Source organism: Salmo salar, chromosome ssa05 (assembly GCF_905237065.1).
Source record: "Salmo salar chromosome ssa05, Ssal_v3.1, whole genome shotgun sequence".
Taxonomy (NCBI): Eukaryota; Metazoa; Chordata; class Actinopteri; order Salmoniformes; family Salmonidae; genus Salmo; species Salmo salar.
The window spans coordinates 62,395,475-62,421,490 of NC_059446.1; the positions used below are offsets into that span (position 1 = coordinate 62,395,475).

At 42.6% G+C, this 26,016-nt stretch overlaps 2 protein-coding genes across 7 annotated transcripts in view; one reads left to right on the forward strand and one right to left on the reverse strand.

Moving 5' to 3' along the window:
* The window catches only part of LOC106605428 (ubiquitin carboxyl-terminal hydrolase MINDY-3), a 43,630-nt gene extending 42,788 nt beyond the window's left edge, over positions 1-842 (reverse strand). Inside the window, exon 1 of the mRNA XM_014201075.2 lies at positions 1-842. Within this exon, the coding sequence (XP_014056550.2) occupies positions 1-94 (94 nt within the window). The 5' untranslated portion in view covers positions 95-842.
* Positions 713-26,016, forward strand: part of LOC106605429 (probable assembly chaperone of rpl4) — a 27,411-nt gene continuing 2,107 nt past the window's right edge. For 3 of the 6 annotated variants that reach the window (XM_045718525.1, XM_045718526.1, XM_045718524.1), the window contains exons 1-6: positions 7,851-8,002; positions 8,196-8,321; positions 8,412-8,535; positions 9,165-9,269; positions 9,420-9,488; positions 19,804-19,983. In XM_045718525.1, the coding sequence (XP_045574481.1) occupies positions 8,413-8,535; positions 9,165-9,269; positions 9,420-9,488; positions 19,804-19,983 (477 nt within the window). In that variant the 5' untranslated portion in view covers positions 7,851-8,002; positions 8,196-8,321; position 8,412. Of the gene's footprint in view, positions 943-1,019; positions 1,471-7,365; positions 7,476-7,609; positions 7,757-7,849; positions 8,003-8,195; positions 8,322-8,411; positions 8,536-9,164; positions 9,270-9,419; positions 9,489-19,803; positions 19,984-25,499; positions 26,011-26,016 lie in introns of those variants that run through there. The other 3 variants (XM_045718528.1, XM_014201080.2, XM_045718527.1) reach the window with 3 other exon arrangements.

A 26,016-nucleotide genomic window follows, 5' to 3' on the forward strand; every position in this document is an offset into this window, starting at 1 on the left:
CTTGGGTCCATCTCCGGAAGAGTGAAGCAGACACCCCGTTGCTGCCTGGTCTTTTCCAAACTAGGTCCACAACCTCTTTATTTAACTCCCCCATCCCTCTATAACACTGGTCCAACAGCCCTGGCAAACGGTTAGCTGGCTAGCTAACTACAATCAAATACAGAGCTGTCACTGCGCACAGCCACGGTCCCGTTCGGGTTGGAGTAGGATAGCTAACCTTAGCTAGCGTTGTGGTTTACTCTTCGACTTTCCAGGAACTGGTGCCTTGCTTCCCTCTGCAAACGGGGCCGGTGGCATCGGCCACAACGAAGTTCCGTGACAGGTCAATCTCCCCGGTCTGACGAGCGGACAGGCGGGGATAGCTAACTAACGTTGATGCGCCTACCTAGCTAATGTTAAGTGGGCGCGTCTGCCCGGCTATCTTTGCGTGGGCCGACTTCTCCAGCAAAGCAGCGGGCGTAAACTAGTTAGCTGCTTGATCAGCTGTCCAGATTGATAACAATAAGTTAGGGAGCGAGACTGTTAGCTAACTGCTCAATTCCCCTTGGTCCAAGTCGTAACGTTACCTTGCTACTAGTAGCCTGCTAACGTTAACTCGATAGTAACAATTTGCTACGTTAGCTAGCTAACGTTAAATGCATCACGTTTTGATGTTCCAAAGAGCGCTGGGGCGGTGGCAGTTTAAATTCAGGTCTGAATGCCGGTAACTTTCGTTTAGTCAAATGTTAGGAGGCAAACGCCTGTAATGGATATCGAAAGTAGTAAAACCTGGAAAAAATATATGCTTCTTGCCGGTATCAAAGACTAGCTAGCAGTATGTCATTAGTGTATTTACAACAGCTGTTTGGAAATGTGTATTGAGTGACGAAAACGCTCGTAGCTGTGGATTGGTCCAAATCCAGAATGTTCTTGAGGTATGGGCTCCAGCTTGGTAGCCCATTGGTGAGTTCACTGTCAATTATCTACGTCATATCTTTCCCGCCTATTTTCTGTCTACGTTACCTCAGTGACGTTTGGTTCAATACTTTATCAATGGCATTTGATGAAAGACTCAACTAAATCAGGTTGTATATAATAAATGAGGTACAAGGAAGCGTAACATCAAATATTTTGATCAAAGACTCAACTAATTAAGGTTGTATATAACAAATGAGACACAAGAAAACGCAACATCAAATCGATTGCCTTTGGCATTCTCAAACAGCGACTTCTTACTGTCATTCATTGGGACTGGAACTGTTTGTCCACTATCATGCTCCGTAGCTGCTGGGTTAACAGTACTGAGCATGAGCACCTACACCCTACGCGTGGACTAATTTATCTCCATATTTTTTTTTTTTTTTTTTTTTTACAGTGATTCTAACATAAATGATAGAAGTTGATTACAAATCGTTCTTGTTGTAATGGGAGGCCAACCCAAGGGCAAAAAGAAGAGCAAAGCCAAGAGGAAAGAGCCGTACTCTAACGGAGGTATGTGACGTGTCTAACGCGTTAGCTAGATCGCTATAAAGGTAGTTGTCCCTGTGTGATAACTACAGTGCCTTCAGAAAGTATTCATACCGGTTGACATATTTCATATTTTGTTGTCTTACAGCCGGAATTCAAAATTGATTAAATATTTTATTTTTCCTTACCCATCTAAACACAATACCAAATCAAATGTATTTAAAGCCCATTTTACATCAGCAGATGTCTCTAAGTGCTTATACTAAAACCCCAAACACAGGGGCGAAAATCTGACATCAACTTTGGAGGGGACAATTACATTACATTTTCTCAAGAGCAATTCCTGAGGGGGACACCAAAAGTAGCGCTGTAACACATAGCCTACGTTGTAATATGTTAAATGTATATTGAGGAACCATAATTACTACTACTGGATAATTGATAGGTACAGTAGTTAACAGAAGGGTTGTCCCAACTTGTTCAAATGTTTAAATCATCATAATACTACTACTAATAATAGTTATAGCAGTGTTCCTTATCAGTCCAGTATGTCTGCAGGTATTTGTATTTACAACCAGCAATACCAAGAAAGGCCAGTAGGTGGCAATGGTACTGTACACTGTATGGGTGCAGTTTTCGTAAATACAATGAACATGGTGTGATCTCGTCTAAAATAATCTCCATTGAGTAACATCACAAAGTTGTTCTCCGTATTGAATTGACCTTTTAATTTGACTTTTTCTGATACATTTATAAAGTCATTAAATATGTGCCACTGGCCTGAGTCTACTACAATAGCTTTACAAGAACAAAAAGCTAAAAATAAGTACAGTTCTAAAAGCAAAATAACTACTTCAATGAATAACCCAAATAAATCAACCAAAATATCCTTCAGTCTGTGTCTCAACTCTTCAAACAGCAGCTATGGACAAGTATGTCACACAAAGTATGCAATTTTAAATAAAATAACATGAAATAAATAATTAGTAAGTGTACTGTCATGTACTAAAGCCTCCTGAGGACCTCTGCTGCCACTCCACTGCTGCTACAGGGGTATTTGTTGTGAAAGAGAGGGATAAATAATTAGTAAGTGTACTGTCATGTACTAAAGCCTCCTGAGGACCTCTGCTGCCTCTCCACTGCTGCTACAGGGGTATTTGTTGTGAAAGAGAGGGATCTGCACTGAAAGAGAATCTATGCACATTACAGACAACTACGCCGTTCAGTCTCTCTTGGCCCATGCTAGCCCGTAGCCAAGTCTTTAACCTGCGGAGTGCACTGAAACTCCTCTCAGCCTCACATGAAGACACTGGCACCACAAACAAAATTCTGATCAGCACCTCAACTTGGTCAAACAATCCCCGCACCTCCACTGGAAGCCTCCTGAGGACCTCTGCTGCCTCTCCACTGCTGCTACAGGGGTATTTGTTGTGAAAGAGAGGGATCTGCACTGAAAGAGAATCTATGTTCAGCTCTGGGTACTGATCTAGAGACTCATCCAACTCCCCCGTGAGAAGCGCTCTTTCCAACTTTTGCAGGACGTTTAGACTGTCCTGGTCAAAACGGTCGCCAAACTGAACCTCCACACCATCCAACACTTAAAGAAATTCTGCCCTATAGTGATCCACTGCTTTGCCAGCAAATCGTCTTGAGTGTGTCTCAATGGATTCAATGGATTCAATAGAGTCAATCAATGTTGTTGCTTTCTCATACAGTGCAAGGTAGCTTTCGTCTTTTCTCTTGCCTAAGAGATGACCGCACACACTCGACTGCAGCCTGCATACCAGAGACAGTCTGAGTTTTCTTCTGCAGTGAAATGTTTAGACATTCAAGCTCTCCACGAACAGCAGAGGCAAGTGTGAGGCCCAACACAGTCTTGCCTTTGCTGAAGTGCTCGAATAAGCCACTGGCAGTTGAAGCTGTCTTGGATGCAGTTTTTGCCATCTCCTCTAGGCTGCTTAGTACCCGCTCATACTGCCCTAGCACAGCTCTAATAGCAGTATTCCGCACAGTCCACCTCGTTGGACATAGGGGTTTCAGGGTGGTCAGATTTGTATCTTTGGACGTGGCAATTGATTCAAACATGCTCTTAAACTTTCCTGACTGGCCATAGAGGACACCTAACTGATGGACCCAAGAAAGGGAATCCCGGATCAGTGGGGAGGCTGTGCAGCCAGCCTGTGTAATCAGATTACACAGTGTGCTCCACAATGCACATAGAGTGCTAATGGCTGCTGCCTCCTCACAATTGCCTGTGCACCTGTGTATTTTCCTGCCATGTTTAGAGTCACCATCGTAGCTCTGCCCACGTAAGCCAGACATGGGCAAATTGAGCCTCAACAACACATCAGTTGCCACTTTCGCAATGCCCTTGCCTGTTGTCTCCGACACCCTGTATAGCCCAATAAACTCCTTGTGAGGGACAAGAACATGGTCAACAAAACGCAGGCAGACACTCCTGTTCAGCACCAGAGACATCTTGAGTACCATCAACAATTACTGAAAATTGTACAATCGGAAGAGACCTAATCTCAGCTGCAATGCCTTGAATGACTGTATTGGCAATGATGTTCAGAATTTCATTCTGTACTCCTAACTACCGGTACCCAAAAATACACAATTAATCAAAACAGCAATACCATTGCCTTAAACAAATCTTAGTTCAGTCACCAGTTTAAGTTGAGAGTGGGGATATCTATGGCATTCTCCAATTATGTCCCTATTTTACAAGTAAAAAAAAATTAGAACCTTTCATAATGTTGCCAAACAAAGACTCAAACTTACCTGAGACTCCCTGTCTCTGCCAGTCTGTCCCTGCATATCTGTCCCCAACTCTGCTGTCTGTGTGCCATCTGTTGCCTGCTCTGCCTAATGACATCAATGTGAAACATTTCTATTAACATTTCACTTCTTTCTTATGAACATTTGATCAACTAGTCTTTGAGATATTAGGCTACTAGGGTTCTTACTTTGCGTTTTGGTGTACTGAAAAATACTCTGATGTCCGTCTTTTTTCTGCCATTTTTCTACCTGGCTGGCTGGCTGGCTACACACACAGTGTGTAGGTTATTTACAGTAGGAGATGGGCTTCTATCATTCTATATGGACTTCGATCTAAAAGGTAGCTAGCAAATGTGAAACGGATTAAAATGACAAGAGTTGACAGCTGTATGAGTTCACCATTTACACAACATATGCTGCAACCTTTTGTAATTTTAATAGTTTGTTTCATATTGGCTGCCTTCCAACAATAGCTGAATTTGCAAAGCTAGCGAGCACCAATTCAGTTTCAGTGGTGTTTGCTATAATCTTTGCTACCCGGATTAAATAAAGTTGAAATGAAATAAATAAATAAAAGTTCCCTTGCGACAATTTAGCTTTTGCAACAAGACCATTAAATATATTTAAGACAATGTTAGAAGAGAGTGTAGTTCTGTTCAGTTTGGATTTCAGTTTATCGCTAACCTTATCACAGGGACTTTGAAGCACTAACTTACATCATCTGCATGCTGATCTCAGAATAAATTGACGATAACAAAGATTCCATCTTTGACGAGGCCACATAAATGGAATAGGTACTAGCTAGCTTAATAGTTAATATTTGCGCGCTAGCTCTGCATATTCGGCTAGTGTGTGTGCGCGATTGACTGGATTAACCTCACGTCAGTTACGTGTATTGAGTGCCTTTCAGACAGTTGATACGACCTCTTACGTTACCTAGCAAGCTAAGGAACTGGCAGTGGATCAAACCATTGTGAGGCAAAGGGTGGGGGTGTCGCAATCTTTTGAAACGTAAAAACGCGCTATTAAGTGTCTATAATCAGCACAATTGCTTTCATTGCGTATTATTAATATTATTTAAATTACATAGTTATGTTTCAGTGATATATTGGGGGGGACAAATTATATTTTTCCCAGGATGGGGGGGTCATGTCCCCCCTGTCCCCCCCGGGATTTCCGCCCCTGCCCAAACAGCAAACAATGCAGATGTAGAAGCACGGTGGCTAGGAAAAACTCCCTAGAAAGGCAGGAACCTAGGAAGAAACCCGAGAAAGGAACCAGGCTCTGAGGGGTGGCCAGTCCTCTTCTGGCTGTGCCGGGTGGAGATTATTAGAGTACTTGGCCAGTAAGGTCAAATAATAATCACAGTGGTTGTAGACCACAGGTCAGTACCTCAGGAATAAATGTCAGTTGGCTTTTTGTAGCCGAACATTCAGAGGTTGAGACAACAGGTGTGGTAGAGAGAGTCGAAAACAGCAGGTCCGGGACAAGGTAGAGTAGCACGTCCGGTGAACAGGTCAGGGCTCCATAGCCACAGGCAGAACAGTTGAAACTGGAGCAGCAGCACGACCATGTGGACTGGGGACAGCCAGGAGTCATCAGGCCAGGTAGTCCTGAGGCATGGTCCTAAGGCTCGGGTACTCTGGAGGGGAGGGAGAGAGAGAGAGAGAGAATTAGAGGGAGCATACTTAAATTCACACAGGACACCAGATAAGACAGGAGAATTACACCAGATATAACAGACTGACCCTAGCCCCCGGCACATAGACTATTGCAGCATAGATACTGGAGGCTGACACAGCGGGGGTGTCAGGGGACACTGTGGCCCCTTCCGATGATACCACCGGACAAGGCCAACCAGGCAGGATATAACCCCACCGACTTTGCCAAAGCACAGCCCCCCACACCACTAGAGGGATGTCAACAGACCAACTTACTACCCAGAGATACCCCATATTGACAAAGTGAAAACATTTGTCAGTGATTACAGCTGTGAGTCTTTCTGGGTAAGTCTCTAAGTGCTTTCCACACCTGGATTGTGCAACATTTGCCCATTATTCTTAAAAAAAATATTAATGTTCTGCCAAAATGGTTGTTCATCTTTGCTAGACAACCATTTGCAGGTCTTGCCATAGATTTTCAAGTAGATTTAAGTCAAAACTGTCTTCTTGGTAAGCAACACCAGTGTAGATTTGTCCTTATGTTTTGGGTTATTGTCCTGCTGAAAGGGGAATTAATCTCCCGGTGTCTGGTGGATAGCATTCTGAACCAGGTTTTCCTCTAGGACTTTGCCTGTGCTTAGCAACTTTGTTTCTTTTTTATCCTGAAAAACTCCCCAGTCCTTAACAACTACAAGCATACCCATAACATGATGCAGCCACCACTATTAAACCCAGTAAAACCGTTTTAAAGCCTCCATTGGCCTCAATGTGAAATCCCCGAGCGGTTTCCTTCCTCTACAGCAACTGAGTTAGGAAGGACGCCTGTATCGTTGTAGTGACTGGGTGTATCGATACACCATCCAAAGTGTAATTAATAACTTCACCATGCTCAAAGGGATATTCAATGTCTGCTTTTTGTTTTACATTTCTTTGTGAGGCATTGGAAAACCTCCCTAGTCTTTGTGGTTGAATCTGTGTTTGATTTTCACTGCTCGACTAAATGACCTTACAGATAATTGTATGTGTGGGGCACAGGGATGAGGTAGTCATTCAAAAATCATGTTAAACACTATTATTGGTCACAGAGTGAGTCCATGCAACTTTTTATGTGACTTGTTAAGGACATTTTTACTCCTGAACTTTAGGCCTGTCATAACAAAGGGGTTGAATACTTATTGACTCAAGACTTTTCAGATTTTCATTTTATATTTTGAAAAACATCATTCCACTTTGACATTATGGGGGTATTGTGTGTAGGCCAATGACCAAAAAATTGCAATTTAATCAATTTCTATTCCGGCTGTAACACAACAAAATGTGGAAAAAGTCGAGGGGTGTGAATACTTTCTGAAGGCACTGTAGCTCTCTAGTCCGCTCTGGAAAGAACAACCTAGCGATCTAACTTGCTAGCTAGCTACAGTAACTGTAGCCAGACTTATGTAGGCTATTGTTGACAATAGGGACTGTGTTGCAACAGGCTCTGGACTGACAGGTCTGTCACCTCAAGACGGAATGAAGCTGAAGATGCAGGAGAAAGCTAAGAAAAAAACTGCTGAGCAATATACTGTAGAACAACTATTGGAGAAGGTAGAACACAGACACACACACACTCCAGACATACTCTCTCTTTATCCTGTTTCAGATGGAGTCAGGAGTGTGTGTAAAGTTTGGAGTTTGCCACACACGCTTCCCACTAACATCTGTCCTGTGTTGTGTTTCAGACTGAGGCGTGTATGGACAGTTTGGAGTTTGAGATGGCGGGGAGGTTCTGTCAGCGAGCACTAGAGGTGGAGCCTGACAACCTCCTTACCCTGGACCTGCTAGGACACATCCACTCTGAACTGGGAGACACACAGAGGGCCAAGGAAATATCCTTCACTGTGTGTGTATGGTGTTTGCGTGCATCTGTGTGTGTGTTGTGCAAACGCACATGCGTGTGTGTTCCTTAACCCCAGCTCTAAGTGTTTCTGCGTGCGGTGCAGTTGAGTCCTAATGAAGGTCATAGTAAATACATGTCTCTAGGGCAGATACACACTGGCCAGGAGGCTGTGCAATACTACACCAAAGGAATACAGATACTACTGTGTATGCTGGAGAAACACGCACAAGCCATAGTGAGTACACACACACACGTATTATGGATCTTGTTGAATGCATGTCTAACACAGAACACTAGGAGGAGCTGTTGCTTCAGTCTGAACACTTATACTGACTGTCACAAACTGACAGTATCATTAACTGACGGTCACAAACTGGCAGCCAGAGATGCTGACAACTTCTACCTCAACCATTCCCCTGTCACCCCAGGCAGGAGCAGGAGCTGAGGCAGAAGCCTCCCCACTCCAGGACTCGGGGTCAGAGATCCTGACAGCCAGAGACGTGTGTGTGTGTGGCCTACTGTTCTGTGGCAGAGATCTACTTCACTGACCTCTGGTAACACAAAAATCATATATACATTTTTGTTACCTGAAAGGCCTGTTGTGTATTGAATTCACAGATTTGTGTGTGTGCGTTTTTGTGTAGTATGGAGGACAGGGCAGGAGATCAGTGTCGAGAGGCCATAGAGAGAGCGTTGACCTATCACCCTGACAACCCAGAGGCAGTACAGCTGATGGCCAGCTACCTGTTCAATACAGAGAAGAACCAGGTCAGTACACACACACACACACACACACACACACACACACACACACTGTATGACTATAAATCAGAGGCCGGTACGTCTCCCGCTAAGTTATCATCTTGTTAAAGCAGTGATCAGAGTTAATTAATGTGAGAAAATGTAATCATATGCCATTAATCTGCTGAGCTAGGCACACACACATGAATCAGCTTATGACAGATATTAATGCAGAATTAGTTATGAAGCAGATACATTTGGGCACAGGGATCACATCTGACAAAGAGGAGGAGGAAAGATGGGGAGAGAGCGAGCAAAAGAAAGTGATAAGGGGAGAGAGAAAAATGGTCTATATCCTGAACAATCAGAGCATTTGCCATACAATTTTACGATAATCTGCTAGTCCTAGCACTGCAATGAGACAGGCCTCCAATTCTTCGGCAAGCCTTAATCTTTAGGGAGCAACAATAATAGCTAGCTAGGGATTTACTCCTAAATGACTCTAACATTTCAGAGGGGACGAGTTTTGGAATACTGCAGATGTTCTCAAGGTTACTTTTGATATCTCCTCCAGCCACCAGATGGCACTGTGGGTCTAACCAGATGGAGTTCATTTAACAGTTCAGGGGAGCAGATGTCTGATTTTGTGTGTGTAGGAGGGGAGGGAGTACCTGAGGAGGAGTGTGGATGCGTGGCTACCTGCCCTGAAACAGAGTGACGCTCCAGCCAGCAGAGAGGACATAGAGGAGGAACACACACAGGTGAGAGACTAACCCCCCCCTACACACAGGTGAGTCAGACAACCCAGAGCATAAAAGCCAAGTCAGAGAGCCAACTTATCGCTCTGTGTGTGTGTGTGTCACACACACACTCACTCACAGAATCTCTAACTGGTGTTGTTCCCTTTCCAGAGTGACATCCCACCGTATGAATCCCGCATCACCACGGCCAAACTCCTCATAGAGGCAGAAGAGTACGAGGTAGGAGTATGTGTGTGTAGGATGAGTTTTCTCTGTGAAAAGGCCAGTGCTCTGTATTCTTTATCTTTGCCCGAGATCATCTTCAATAATAGAGGAGTGGTCTTTACCCAGAGAGCGAGGTAAACGGAGGGAGGAACGGAGATGAGAGGATAGAGGGCTTTAGAAATGATCTGGAGGGAGAGGGGTGGAAAGGTGTGTGTGTCTGACACATTGTTTGTCTTCATCATCCTGCATGTGTCAGCAAGCCACACACACACACTACAGACTCAGTGCATCTATTGAAGAATCAGATACAATTGAGGAGATGAGGATGAAGATGGCTGTGAGCTTAGAAACATTCACCACGATAACAACAATATGGAAGCAGCAGATAACTGGAGATGCAGGACAAGATAACTCAGAGCTAGAATAACAGACTATTTTAGTCTTCTATTGTTAAAAAAAGTTTCAACACAGCAGTGGTAAAACCCAGAGGCAAGTCATTAACATCGCAGTTTTCAAACAACAACAACACACACATCAGAATCGAATAGGGAATCCGTTGTTAAACAGCGGACAAGAAGCATTTGACCCAAGTAGAGCAGAGAGGGAACAAGGGAGAGGAAGGCCGTGGTTACAACCAGGGTCAAATATAATTGGCTACGAATACGGATTTCTCACCCCTGTCCCATCCCTCTGTAAACTTCTTTCTCGTAACTATGTTCTGCATGTGTTATTTTACACATTCAAGTTTTTCTATTTACTCTATGCTTTACTCACCCTTTTCTGAACCCTCAACCAATTTGATATTTCTGAACAGCTGAAATAAAAACTCAGTTGTGATTTGAACGAACATTCCAAAAATACACAATATATACAAAAGTATGTGGACACCTTCAAATTAGTGGATTTGGCTTTTTCAGCCACACACGTTGCTGACAGGTGTATAAAATCGAACACACAGCCATGCAATCTCCATAGACAAACATTGACAGTACAATGGCCTTACTGAAGAGCTCAGTGACACGTGGCACCGTCATAGGATGCTACCTTTCCAACAAGTTCATAAAATGTCTGCCCTGCTAGAGCTGCCCCGGTCAACTGTAAGTCAATCAATCAAACAAATGTATTTATAAAGCCCTTCTTACATCAGCTGATGTCACAAAGTGCTGTACAGAAACCCAGTCTAAAACCCCAAACAGCAAGCAATGCAGGTGTAGAAGCACGTAAGTGCTGTTATTGTGAAGTAGAAGGAATAACAACTGCTCAGCCGCAAAGTGGTAGGCCACACAAGCTCAAAGAACGGGACCACCGAGTGCTGAAGTGCATAGTGCATAAAAATTGCCTGTCCTCGGTTGCAACACTCACTACCGAGTTCCAAACCGCCTCTGGAAGCAACGTCAGCACAATAACTGTTCGTTGGGAGCTTCATGAAATGGGTTTCCATAAAGCTCGCTGCCATTCGGCTCTGGAGCAGTGGAAACGCGTTCTCTCACGCTCCACCATCTGGCAGTCCGTCTGACAAATCTGGGTTTGGCTGATGCCAAGAGAACGCTACCTGCCCGAATTCATAGTGCCAACTGTAAAGTTTGGAGGCGGAATAATGGTCTGGGGCTGTTTTTCATGGTTCGGGCTAGGCCCCTTAGTTCCATTGAAGGGAAATGTTAATGCTACAGCATACAATGACATTCTAGATGATTCTGTGCTTCCAAATTTGTCTTCAGCACGACAGTGCCCCTGTGCAGAAAGCGAGGACCATACAGAAATGGTTTGTCGAGATCGGTGTGAAAGAATTTGACTGGCCTGCACAGAGCCCGGACCTCAACCCCATCTAACACCATTGAGATGAATTGGAACTCAGACTGCGATCCAGGCCTAATCGCCAACATCAGTGCCCAACCTCAGTAATGCTCTTGTGGTTAAATGGAAGCAAGTCCCTGTAGCAATGTTCCAACATCTAGTGGTAAGCCTTCCCAGAAGAGTGGAGTTATCTGGAAATAGCTCTGGTGGACATTCCTGCAGTCAGCATGACAATTGAAGCTCTGTGGCATTGTGTTGCGTGACAAAACAGCACATTTTAGAGTGACCTTTTATTGTCCCCAGCACAAGGTGCACCTGTGTTATAATCATGCTGTTTAATCAGCTACTTGATATGCCACACTTGCCAGGTTGATGGATTATCTTGACAAAGGATAAAAGGCTCACAAGAAGGATGTAAACAAATTTGTGCACAAAATGAGAGAAATAAGCTTTTTGTGTTATTTCCATCACTACATGTTGCGCTGCTATTTTTGTTCAGTGTATATGAAGGCTAGGCCTGTTTGTTTTATCGTATATCACCATAGCACAAGTAAGACGCAGTCTACACATCGTATTGGAGCGATGTTAAAGGCCCAGTGCAGTCAAAAATGTGATTTTTGTGTTTTTGTATATACACTTGGCCAGTTTATTAGGGACACCTATCTAGTACTGGGTTGGATCCTCCTTTATCTCCAGAACAGCCTGAATTTTTTGGGGGCATGAAAATGTTGCTCAATTGGTATCAAGGGACTTAACTTGTGCCAAGGAAACATTCCCCACACCATTACACCACCACCACCAGCCTGTTGACACCAGGCACAATTGGGCCATGGACTCATGCTGCTTACACCAAATTCGTAATTTCTCGGACTAGGCAATGTTTTTCCACTTTTCAGTTGTCCAGTGTTGGTCATCGCGTGCCCACTGGAGCCACTTCTTGTTTTTAGCTGTGGAACCTGGTGTGGTCGTCTGCTGCAATAGCCCATCCGTGACAAGGACCTACGAGTTGTGCATTCGGAGATGCCGTTCTGCACACCACTGTTGTACTGCGCCATGATTTGCATGTTTATGGCCCGCCTGTTAGCTTGCACGATTCTTGCCATTCTCCTTCGACCTCTCATCAATGAGCTGTTTTTGCCCACAGAACTGCCCCTGAAAGAATGTATTTTTATTTTATTTATTTTTTTCGCACAGTTCTCGGTAATCCGTAGACGCTATCGTGCGTGAAAAGCCCAGGAGGCTGGCCGTTTCTGAGATCCTGGAACCGGTGCGCCTGGCCCAGACGATCAAACCACACTCAATCACTTACGTCACTCATTTTGCCCATTCTAACGTTCAATCGAACAGTATCTAAATGCCTCAATGCCTGTCTGCGTGCTTTATATAGCAAACCACAGCCACGTGACTCACTGTCTGTAGGAGTGAACCATTTCACAATTTTTTTGTGAACAGGGTGCACCTAATAAACTGTCCACTAAGTGTATTTCCACACTATCGTAATGCCCTTTTAGTGTAAGAGCTGTTTGAATAGACCGCCTAAAACATCAGCCTGTTTTGGTGGGATGCAGTTTTGGCCTACCTGGTGACATCACCAGGAGGTAAATGAGTTAATAGACCAATAAGAGTTCCAAACCTCACTGCCAATAACAGCTAGTTTTCAGTTTTCCCCTCCCCACTCAGACCAGTCCCAGACAGTCCTAGCTAAATTCTTGCTTGAAACTTTGCTATTTTCTGAGAAGCTATTTCAGTTTGTTTTCAATTAAAATGGTTAAAAATAATCACAGTAAGGTACTTAATTGTTACCCAGAACTGATTTGATATTGAGATAAAAAAATTATTTAAATGCTACATTGGACCTTTAGGTAAATTCCAAGTGTCAAATTAATCACTTTGTTTTTCACTCATATGACAGGAGGTTACAAAGGTACGGGAGTCTGACTGAATAGACACTAATAAAGACACTACAAACACACACAAGCTTGCTCACGGCTACACATAGACACATAGAGTTATAAATGAGCTACTCCCAGGAGGGTGGTTTCTAACTGGTCCTGAAGCAAAGGGGACGACACGTTTCGTGTGTATATTTGTTGTTGCTGTTGAGTAATCTGCAGGCAACATTGCTGAACAGCACCATTTTACGTGAGTGCAGCGCATGGATAGGGACAAGACAAATGACTACAATAGTCAGGAGAGCTGTCTCACACACACACACACACACACACACACACACACACACACACACACACACACATTGTTTCAGAGACAGAGATGCAGGAAAACCAAAGCAACTGTGAATGACAATCAGTGTATTTCAACTAAGTGAATAATGCAGGAGGTACATCTATATAAAGACCATATAAACAGGTAAAGGTACTCAGCAGTTCACACAGGAATAATATTTTGTCCTTACAAGAGGTAGTGTCATGACAACCAGTCTTAGAGTTGAGTTGTTGTTGTCGTCATCATGGGTTGTCAGGGGAATGTCTGTCTGTCGTGAGTTGATGTCTGTTTTCTAGTAAGCTGTTACTCAGTGGTTGGCTCCATGGAGGTCTGGAACTAACACAGATAGTTGAGTGTTTAATTACATCGGCTAAATAGTTTATTGATCAACCTCCGCTCTAATACAAAACATGTACTCTGTAGACCATCAGGAATGAGATGTTGATTTCCCTCTAATCAGAATGTGTTAATTAATCAAACTTAATAATATCCTCTTGGAACACTCGTCCCGCATGCGGGATCAACATCCAGCGAAAAATCATATCGCCATATTCATAACAAAATGTAATAATTTTTTTTCCTCAAATATAGGACTATTTTATATCGTTTTATAGATACACCTCTCCTGAATCGAAACACGTTGTCCGATTTCAAAAAGACTTTACAGCAAAAGCAAAACATTAGATTATGTTAGGAGTATATCATAAAAGTAGCCACATAGCCAATTTCCCGACCAACCACATGCATCACAAATAACCAAAAAACAGCTAAATGCAGCACTAACCTTTGACAATCTTCATCAGATGACACTCCTAGGACATCATGTTACACAATACATGCATTCTTTTGTTCGATAAAGTTCATATTTATATATAAAAACAGCATTTTACATCGGCGCGTGACGTTGAGAAACTATTTTCACTCAAATGTATCCGGTGAATCAGCACTACAATTTACTAAATTACTATTCAAAAACATTTTTAAAATGTAATATTGTCATTCAAAGAATTATAGATTAACATCTCGTGAAAGCACCCGCTTTGCCAGATTTAAAAATAACTTTACTAGGAAATCACACTTTGCAATAAAAGGGGATGCTATACTCAGAAAAATAGGCTAGGGATACAGGTCGGCGCCATCTTGGAACAATCGAATATCAAATCTAATCTTGTATACTATTGTAAATATTCCCTTACCTTTGATTATCTTCATCAGAAGGCACTTCCAGGAATCCCAGGTCCACAACAAATGTAGTTTTGTTCGAAAAAGTTAATAATTTATGTCCCAATAGCTTATTTTTGTTAGCGCGTTCTGAAGGCTACTCCAAATGTACCGTCGTCCGCGGGACTTCTCGTCACGAAAGTGAGAAAAAAAAAAAAATATTTAAGTTCGTTCAAACGTTGTATAACATAAATCTTTAGGGCCTTTTTCAACCAGAGCTTCAATAATATTCAAGGGGGACGGTTGCATTTCAAAACGTTTCGAAAGGGGAGGGTAGCCAGGGGCGCCCGCGTCATAATGGTAATGGCCCTCCCCATGTGACCAAGATCAACAGCCTCTCATTCGGTCAGTTTGTACTGTAGAAGACTCAAACCACTTTGTAAAGACTGGGGACATCTAGTGGAAGCCATAGGAAGTGCTCAATGAACCATAACTCACGGTGTGATTTATAGGCAAAGTGCTGAAGTTGAGTCCGCAAATCAGATTTCCACATCCTGTTAGAAACTGTCTGGGGGTTTTGACTGCCATATGAGTTCTGTTATACTCACAGACACCATTCAAACAGTTTTAGAAACTTTAGGGTGTTTTCTATCCACATCTACTAATTATATGCATATCCTAGCTTCTGAGTTTGAGTAGGAGGCCGTTTAAAATGGGCACGTGTTTTTTTCAAAAATCGCTGTAGCGCCCCCTATCCTTGGCGTGCGTCAAGAGTTAATACCTCTCAGCAGGTAATCAGCGCAACAATTAATTAACACACACGCACACACTTCGTCTCTCGCATACACAAGTGATGATAAAAAGTGCAAGAGGGAAGAAGAAAATGGGACAGGTAACTCTTTGAAGAGATGCGTGCGATCGTAGGAGGAGCAAGGTGAACTAGTCTGGAATCCTCAGTACAGGAGGGCGTGGACTGGTGATCAGGTCTAGTGATAAGGACTATAACTATTGACCATGACCAGTTCTGTATTGGTTGTTGAGGTCAAGGAGTATTGGAAAGGAGCGATATTGACTGATTATTGATAGTAATCATGAGATTAGCTTCGTTGTGTATTGATGACTGTGTAAGCTGTCTTGTTGCTATTGACGACCGTGTCAATGGATCACTGGGTTCTGAGAGTCTAATCAGACTCGCTGATCACATCCATTGATTAGGGCAGCAGAAAGAGCGAGATGTGTGTGACAGGAAACACCTCGCTCTCTCTGCCTCCACACACACAGCCACTCAGGCTAGGAGCAGGATGTGCTTGATGTATAATGAACAACAGAAATGATGTTTTTTTTTTTTTTTTTTTAATGATTTCTCTCTGTCAGCAGTAGATGTGTTGGAGGGTCTACTAGAGGAAGATGACGAGGTGGTGCAGGTGAGTCATGATGTCAGTTTTTTTAAGTTTTTTTAAAGTTTTTTACAATACCAAACATCCACATACAAATGACAGCATACAGACACACACAAACATCAACAACATCACCCCTGCCCAGGCCCACCTGCTCACACCCCCATCTCCAGCACCCGCGTCACTCTCTCTGCCACATGGCCTCAACTGCACCATTTTGTTTCTCTCCGTCGCCCACATACTTTCAACATTTAGACAATAAAGCATTTTACCTTTTCCATTGTGTTAACGAGGAATTGGTTGATTTCCAGTTTTAAGTGTACGTTTTTTCAAGATGATTGATGAGAAAAGTATTGTCCAACCCATTGGGTATCTCACTGCACCCTCATATGCCAAGTCTTGAAATACAGTATGCAGACAGACTAATTAAAAGTTCATTTACATGAATACTTCTGACAGCCAACTTTCTAACTCTCCCCATAACTTTTGGACTTCCCCATTCCCAGAAGGCATGGGTTATTGAGTCATTATTAGTTTTACTCTTAAGACATGACTCTGCCGTTGTGATGTAGAATTTATACATTTTGTCTCTTGTATAATAAATTCTATACTTTAGTTTATACTGGGTTAAGCGTCCATTTTCGTGCACTGTAATTCTGTTAGTTATGATCCAACATTACGGCCATCTTGTGCCAATATCAGTTATTTTTAAGTCTTGGTTCCAATCGTTTTTTTTCTTTTTTCTAAGAGATTGTCAGTTGGATATGCTCTCTGCAAGGTTTTGTATACATTTTTTCTTTATTTTTTGGTATACTTTACCTATCATATTTCCTTTTTTGACTCAAATGGGATTCCCTCAAGATTGCTCTGATGTCCAAAATATTTTAAATAAATATTTCTTGATATAAAACTTTTAATATCTACATTGGTCAGTTTAAAATTGCTTTTTAATTCTGTCATGGAAATACATGTATTTCCTATTACTGTCATTTACAGTTTCTATGCCTTTAGTTTTCAATGTGGACCATTTTATCTGTGAATTCTGAAAAGCTATCCAAGGATTGTTCCATAGGGTTGTGTTTTTAGGGAGTGATATTGGTTCTTGTAGAATATGTTACATTTTCTTCCATTGTTATAGTGTTCTTAACTATGAAGTTGTTCATGTTTTTACCTTTATCCTTTGAAAATAGACACGTGAAAGATTCTGGGGCAGTTTTATGTGTGTGAAGTGAGCAGGACCCACAACTGCAGCATCTGTTCAGTTCTCTCTGCTCCAGAGCCATATTGGTATTCCTGCAAGAGGTGTGTGTGTGACAACCTAACTGCAGTTTGCTCATTCTTTCTCACCCTTCCTCCTACACACCTCAGCTGACAGATTGAGAGCAGTCACTTGCTGAACCTTTGAACTCATTCAGGAGACACCTGCTCTAAGCAGAAACACTTACATATATATATATATACACACACACAGTTTGAACTCCTATGAATATACAGTGAAGCGTATGTTTTGTCAGTAGTGTTCTCCATCAGAATAACCTGTATAACACAACTGAACCTGACGATGACACAACCTACTCTAAACCCTCTATCCACAGCTCAAACTGTATTTATGCTAACCATTCTTTTTGATAAGTCACTCACCTCGGTAACTCATGCATTGTTAATGGACCCAAACAGCTGCCAGTAGTCAAGCTGGTGGTACCTAACTCGCTGTACAAAGTAGTACTTTGGCAACATTTTTGGCAACAGTAGAATTCTGACTTAGATGTCTTTACATAGACCTTGTTAAAACTACAAATACTCTCTAGAACCAAATGGTATCCGTGACTGTTGTTTCGTCCAAGAGGACTGATTGACACCTACCGTAAAATCCGGACTATAAGCCGCAACTTTTTTCCCAGGCTTTGAACCTCGCGGCTTAAACAATGACGCGGGCTAATATATGGATTTTTCCCACTTTCAATTTTTTTCTCCAAAAAAACACATTCTGTGACGTGCTCAGTTTTTTGGCGGCATGAAGCTTTCATTAGACCGATGAAATTGCCGAACGGGTTAAAGTCAAACAACCTTTTTGTTTACTGTTTAGATTCAATCGAGCGCTCTCAAACTTCCCATCATTCTGATTACGGTAGTCATTTTGTCACCCTCATCATGGCAAAGACACGGAGAAATGCATATGATGCAGCTTTCAAGTTAAAGGCGATTGATCTGGCTGTTGGAAAAGGAAATGGAGCTGCTGCACGGGAGCTTGGTCTTAATGAGTCGATGATAAGACGTTGGAAACAGCAGCGTGAGGAATTGACTCAGTGCAAAAAGACAACTAAAGCTTACTGCAAATTTTTTATTTTTTGTTACAAGCCGTGTTTCGTTAAAGCCTGTGTAAAGTTAATTTGTTTCAATGTACCGGTAGGCACCTGCGGCTTATAGACATGTGCAGCTTATTTATGTTCAAAATTATATCTATTTTTTAATTCAGTGGGTGCGGCTTATATTCAGGTGCGCTTAATAGTCCGGAAATTACGGTACTTACTGTAGACTTATCATTAAGAGAGTAACGTGTGGGTGTTGAGTGGATTCTCTGATGTTCTTAATTAGCTGGCTCGTTCATTTGCTGAGACGAGTGGTGTGTGTGTGTGTGCTTAGTTTAATACAACCATAAATACAAGCAAAACAGACCATATTTCATAAACACTTTCAAAGAGACTTATTCTAATGAAGGTTCTTTGAGGAAGCAAAGACATTCTGATTGAAGTAATTACCCAGATCTAGACACACACACAGGTCAGTATTCAAAAGTTCTGAAACCGCTATGCGCAACTTCAGTTACGGAGTTGTAGATCAGGTCATGAAGAGGATGCTTCTAATAATTGTATAATCATTCAAAAGGCATAAAGTTATGTTCAGCCTTCAAGCCTCTTGTCTTCATGAGTGCGTGCGTGCATGCATGCATGTAATGGGTCTGCTGATAGAGGTGGAGGTCGCTGTTGTTTTCTGTTGTAAAATGAATAGTAAACGAGGGGAATGTTAATGTCCTGCTTCTGCAGGAAGTGTGGGTGGCTGATCCTTGTCCTCAGATGAGATGCACACATGTTTCTGAAGTACAAGTATGCTGTGTGTTGTAGGTGGAAGGGTGAGGGTAAACTATGTAGGGTGTGTTTAATGTGGGTGTGTACACTATTGGTATGAGGGAGAGAGAATACAACCGGTAGTGTAGGTGAGAAGGAATGCAATGTGTGTAGCTGTGTTTTGTCCTTTAGTCTGTTTGTGTGTGTGTGTGTGTGTGTGTGTGTGTGTGTGTGTGTGTGTGTGTGTGTGTGTGTGTGTGTGTGTGTGTGTGTGTGTGTGTGTGTGTGTGTGTGTGTGTGTGTGTGTGTGTGTGTGTGTGTGTGTGTGTGACAGCGCTGTCAGATTGACGGATGGAGCCGAAAGTTCGAAGACAAACTGCAGGGGCACAGGCCCAGCTCGTTACCATAGTGGCAGCTCATGAGGATGCCGTGAGCATTTCAATAAGTGCCTCCGGTGTGTGTGCGCGTGTGTAAAGCCTGTTTGTCACAGTTCCAGGTACAGATTTCACGCAGACTAGACCGTTAAATGTGTTTCCCCTGTCACAGCTGAGCTCACTTAATAAAATCCACCTTTCTTCCTTTCTCTCTCTCTCTCTCTCTCTCTCTCTCTCTCTCTCTCTCTCTCTCTCTCTCTCTCTCTCTCTCTCTCTCTCTCTCTCTCTCTCTCTCTCTCTTCTCTTCTCTCTTCAGGTGTGGTATTTCTCAGGCTGGGTGTGTTACCTGCAGATGGAGAGAGCGGAGGAGGAGAGAACAAGGGAGGAGAGAGAAGAGAGCGATGAGGAGAGAACAAGGGAGGAGAGAGAAGAGAGCGATGAGGAGCGTGAAGCGTTGAAGGAGGCAGCCAGATCTTACCTGACCAAAGCCAAGAAGGTACACACACACACACACACACACACACACACACACACCACTGATGAGGCCATGTATTGATGTCAGTCTGTTTGGTCAATATTGTACTGTCAGCTTGTACAGTCAGTAATACACATGTATGATACAGAGCTTCACTGCTGGCAGTGATTCTGAAATGTTAACCCTATCTTAATTTAGAATTTTGTTACACTCTATATGGAGAGTCCTATGAAGTGTGTGTGTGTCCACGAATAGTAAACAAACAAAAGGTTTAGGGTTAAGGTTAGAATTACTTTTAGGAGCTAGTGTTCATTTTTAAGGTTAAGGTTCGGTTTTGGGGTTAAGGTTAGGGAAATAGGATTTTGAATGGGACTGAATTGTGTGTCTCCACAAGGTTAGTTAGACAAGACTGCGCGTGTGTGTGTGTTATGCGCAGGTCAGCTGTTTGTTCAACCCCACCGCAATTGCTAATAAGCCATCCGCAACCACCGAACTATGTGATAAAGTGGAAATCTAAAGCTCGCATCTGACCGCTAATATAGAAAATGTCCTGTACAGTCAGAGATGCTGGAACCATTTTTTAACTGGGGGTGCAGGATTTATTTTTAGATGGGCATATGTTTCTGCTTTCCAACATTTTGTTAAGCTATTTGTTACTCAACTTGTCTATAATTAGATACATGCAGATTTTGTCATTTACTTGTTGCCTTAGAAAACAAAATAAACCCTTGCTCAACAGAAAATATGTATGTATACATCGATAGAATGAATGCTTCAATCTAGTTGACATCGGTAAAGTTCTCTTTCATCTCTGTTTCTCTGCGCAGAAATAACCCTTAAAAATGGGAACGATTTTCTGTGCAAAATGTCCAAATTACCAACATTTTACCAGTTTTAAGTAAGGATGCAACAGTGCAGCGGGCCCACGGTTCGGTATGTATCACAGTTTGTGGGGTACGGTTTCGGTATCTTTATATTTAAGAAAAGTGTGCGCTTGTATGACTCATAAAGGGGACGAGTTGGCAACACGTAGCTCTTCATCTCCCAATCCAGTACATAGTGAACCGTCACAGTGAGGTAGCTTCCAGTACACAGTGAACCGTCACAGTGAGGTAGCTTCCAGTACATAGTGAACCGTCACAGTGAGGTAGCTTCCAGTACATAGTGAACCGTCACAGTGAGGTAGCTTCCAGTACATAGTGAACCGTCACAGTGAGGTAGCTTCCAGTACATAGTGAACCGTCACAGTGAGGTAGCTTCCAGTACATAGTGAACCGTCACAGTGAGGTAGCTTTGAGTTGCTCTGGAGGGCCAACTATCAGTGGAGAGAGCTAGATAGGGTGTCTCTGTCAATTCCTTTTCAATTTCTCTCTGTGATGTTTCATAGAGTTTAGGAATTACTTCGCTGCTGAAATGTGTGCGAGAGGGGACATTGTAATGCGGTAAAAAAAAAATGTATCAGGTGACGAAATCCGGAGTCAGTAACCACCGAATAGGGCTGCAAATCTTTGGCTATGAATACTCCCACTGCTTTCCTTATTTCTTTGTGCTTTTTGGAATTTATCGCAAATTGTTGTTGGAAGGCAGCAGCGAGAGATTGTTGTGTTTTCGCTAACGAGTGGACGCTCCTTGCTCCACCTGCAAGGGATACGGCCAGGTGATGGCCACGTAAATGACACATCATGTTAGAAGTGTTTCCACTCGAGTAGCCGACAGTGGCAAAGCAATGCTCGCAGACTGTACTTTGTTTGTTTACGGTCTTCTTACCCTCATCGTATTGAACGCAGAATCCAAAATGTTCCCACACAGCTGATTTGAAAGACGGCGTTGCTTCTCTCTGTCTTGCCATTGTCACGTTGGAGCTGACAAAATATTATTTTTAGTTTCCATTCTCTTCATGGGGCCCCATTAGGGAGGTTTCCTACTGAGATGTCATTGCAAATTGTTCATTGGTTGTTTAAGGGGAGGGGGTTGCTGTCACTGCGGTTGCCACATTTTGAGACATTGCTGTGGAGTAAAGTTTGTCAGCCCTCAGGAGCCACCTAACGGCCACAAGCTGCGTGTCTGGTTTGGTGGATCTGAATGTACAATGTGCATGTAGTCTGCAGCCCAATAAGCAAGTTTTGGAAATTATAGGAAAATGACAGGCATACCGTAATTCCACGGTTCACGTGTGTGTATTGAGCCGTAGGGGGCGTACCAAACGGTTCGATAACATACTGTGTACCCTTGCATCCCTAGTTTTAAGGGAGTTAAAAGCTGTGAAAACAACCCAACATGTTTCTGATGAGATTCAATTTGGGCTTGGATGCATATTTTATGTGGTTGAAATACTATCAGCTTTTTCGATGCTGATAAAGATAGGACCTTTACAGACGGTCCCTAACCGCGCATTCATTCTTTCAAGATAAATAAAAAATATTTCTCCACTGCTCTTTCCAAGTCAATTTACATTTGGTGTATCATTTTACTGCAAGAACTGCTTAATTCTTCAGGAGTTAATATTAAGACTATGCGAGAGGTTATAGACCCACAGTTAATGTCCAGATTTCAGTTCCTATTCCAATTAACCCATCTGAACAGTACAGTTCCCTTGACATATTTGAAGTCCCAGTCTTGTGACTGTCATTTGTATAGCTCCTCACAACCATCACACATCATCTTTCCCATATATTACTTTTCTGGTCCTCCCTTCTCTTTATTTTAAACTCCATTTCGCAGCTTTTCTCTTATTGAATTATACTCCGACATTGTCCTTTTTGCCTCAGTGGACCGACGTAAAATCTTCTGCCGGTGTTCCCAAAAGCATTTGGCAATTGCTGTGTATTTGGCGCCTGTACAGTTGGGCCCTGAAGCTTAGGCTTACGCACTGACGTCAGATACAAATAATTAAAGGAAAACCCCAATGTAACCTATAGCTATGAATTGCACAATAATTATACATTTATGGATTTTTCTCTTTATTCAACCCGCCCGCCTGCCACCCACCCACCCTTAATCCACACAATATTTCATGACCATAAACCTGCCCACCCCACGGATATAACCACGGGGACTGCGGGTTAGTTTCAACCCGCGCATCACAAGTGTGTGTATGAGAGTCTTCCCTCGTAACAGACCAGTGTTTGTGTGCGTGGTGTTAATTATTAAAGTGTTCAGTCTCAAAGTTAGTCAGAAACACTGAACATGTTAATGAGGCCTACTACATACTGGCTTGTTTAGACAAAAGTCCACTTCTAGCATACTTAATTATGTTGTTAGCACTGTTTGTGTGAGTGTGCATATTTAATTACATTTGTGCATGTCTGTGCCTGTGTATGTGTCTGTGCACATTTGATTATGTTCGTTAGAAATATCTCCATTATTCATTTCCCCTCTGATGAATGTGCATCGCCACATTACTTCTAAAGAGACAGACCCTGTTTCTCTTCGGCTCCCTCTCATGGAAGTTTACAAGGGGGTTGGATGATGGTTGACCTTGACACCCCTCCAGCCATCCCTTAACCCCTCTTAGAGGAGAGAAGAGGAGCTGTAAACTCATAGCCCCTTATAAAGCCACAAATAGCTGTATGCAATTTGTATGTTTGTCACAGGACACAGGCATGAACACCATGCGCGCACCGCACACACACACACAGGTAGTGGTGTGAACAGTACATGTCTTTGGCAATTTATCTCTCTCTAGGGGAGTCGTACACACATACGTGCACACACCAGTGTTTCTGTTAGCTGACAATAGCCGGCTTTTGGCATAAAATATCTATTTTTAAGCCTTTAAATAAAACTGTCCAGGAGAAGAAGAAAAATCCCATGGCAAAATAATGCTTTTATGAAATACCAGTCGATGTAAACACATTTGACCACTCATGCTTAACGGTCTATAGGTTAATTTGCATAATGTAGTGGAATTAAATTGGCGCGCGTGTACTTTTGTTAGTCGTTATGTTTATCACATGCTCACAGCATACAGACACAGAACCTATGAGAGGAAAATCTGTCAGACAGTGCGAGAGCTGCTGCTACAGCTTCTCAAACAGCTCATTCGTTGCTGCTGGAGTGAAACGTGCTTTTATAAGCCCAATCATTCTAAAACAATTCTAAATCCACAATTTAAAAAGAGCTAGGACTACTATTTTTATTTCTCAACTGGTAGGCCTAATTGAAACTCGCTTCCTATTTGCCATTCAAGTGCATGTAGGCAACTTTAGGCAGGCTTCAGCGCGTCACACATCACTTTGCAATGAGCTGGAAGCAGTATGCATTTTGAAAACATACTTCATTGTTTGAAACTCTGAACATTTTTACTTCATATGATGAGGCATGTCTTACCACGCTTCAAAGTACCGACCGTAGAAACGTGGAGGCAATTATTTATTTCATTGTCATATTAGCAACTCGTGGTAGTTGTTGCATCTTTAGATCTCCCCTCTTTCTAAATTTCTAATTGATATTTTTCATCTCTTGTCACATGAAACCACTCACATGTGCGGTGTGATTTTGACAACAGCGTCTACCGCTAAATGCATTATGGAGCGTACATTCGCGAGCAGCCTTGTGCACATTGCTGCGCTTATAATGTAAAGAATTAATAGTTTATCAACGTTCTGATTTGTTGCATCAGCCTCATTGCTTATACATTTTTTTTTTTTTATGTATCCAAGGCCTACTGGTTGTATGAATTTGGGATATATTGTCCCACAACTGTCCCAGAGTCTGTTTGGAATAGGCTATTTCTTTCTCAACAAACTGACCAATAGAAAAGGTAAACTTTTTCCACTATGGGGGATAGTAGATTGACATAGGCTAGTGATTTTTCTGTTTGTTACTCATCTTGTTGGCTGAGGACAAGTATATGTGGCAGTTATTCTAACATCTTCAAATTGCTCATCGGAATTCGGTAAGATGGACGCACACCATTGCATCCTTGACTTGCATGTTCTGAGTAACCATTATCTAAACGTGAGTTCTGTCATACTGAGCACCGTGGGTTGACGCCCTAATCAGGTTGCGCACCCAATGCATATAGGTCCGGTAAATCTCTCAAATGTCCGTTAAATAAAAATGCTGCCGGTTAAATGTCCGGCGCCACATTTTCCTAACAGAAACCCTGACACACACATTATTAACACTTCACCACTCCTGGAGTTCACTCACGCTTTTCAACCACAGCATTAAAATTACATCACACACATATCCTCCAAGCCATCCATACCCTAAGGGATCGCCTCTAGCTCATCAAAGAGTAAAACACTTGACCTCCACTTGCTCCTTCCCACACACACTCATTTATACACACACACACACACACACACACACACACACACACACACACACTCTTTTACTCCATGCACACACAATACTGCCTCTCTCTCTGATGATTTTACTATTGATTTCACCTCCTCTGCTGTTAACCATACCACACCATCCCTCAGCCCTCTACTCCCCTACACTCCACCTCTCACATCATTCCCTACCCTGCTCTCCTCATCTCCTGAGAGTGTGTGTGTGTGTGTGTGTGTGTGGGTGTGTGTTTCTAGGTTGGAGTTTGAGCAGTGATCTGTCATACAGACAGGAAGGTCACTTGTGGAGCAGAGAGAGAAGGCGGGGGGGAGAAAGATGGAGAAGGTGAAGAAAGGGGGATGAAGAAAGTAGTGTGGGTCAGGAGAAAAAGAGAGAGGGTGAAGGATGGAGGGAGTGGAGACACAGCAGGAGAGATTTGTAGGAAGTTTGAGAGGAGCTGAGATAGGAGAGGGGGATTGTGATTTAGAGGGAGGTGAGGAGAAAGTCCTTGATCTCTATTAGATTCACCCAAAGAAAGAAGGAAAGTAAGTCTATCATTCATTTTGCCTCAAGGGCACATCGACTCTCACTTTCACAATTTCTGCTGCTCTTTTTATGAGATATGTGCAATTTATTGTATGTACACTTAATCAACCTGAACCTTCAAGGAAAGCTTTAGGGATCTGGAGCGTGAGGAGAGGGGAGGAGGGGAGAGAAAGAGGAAGGAGAGGGTGAGATAATTAAAGGGTTAATTTCCCTCCTCTCTCTTCATAG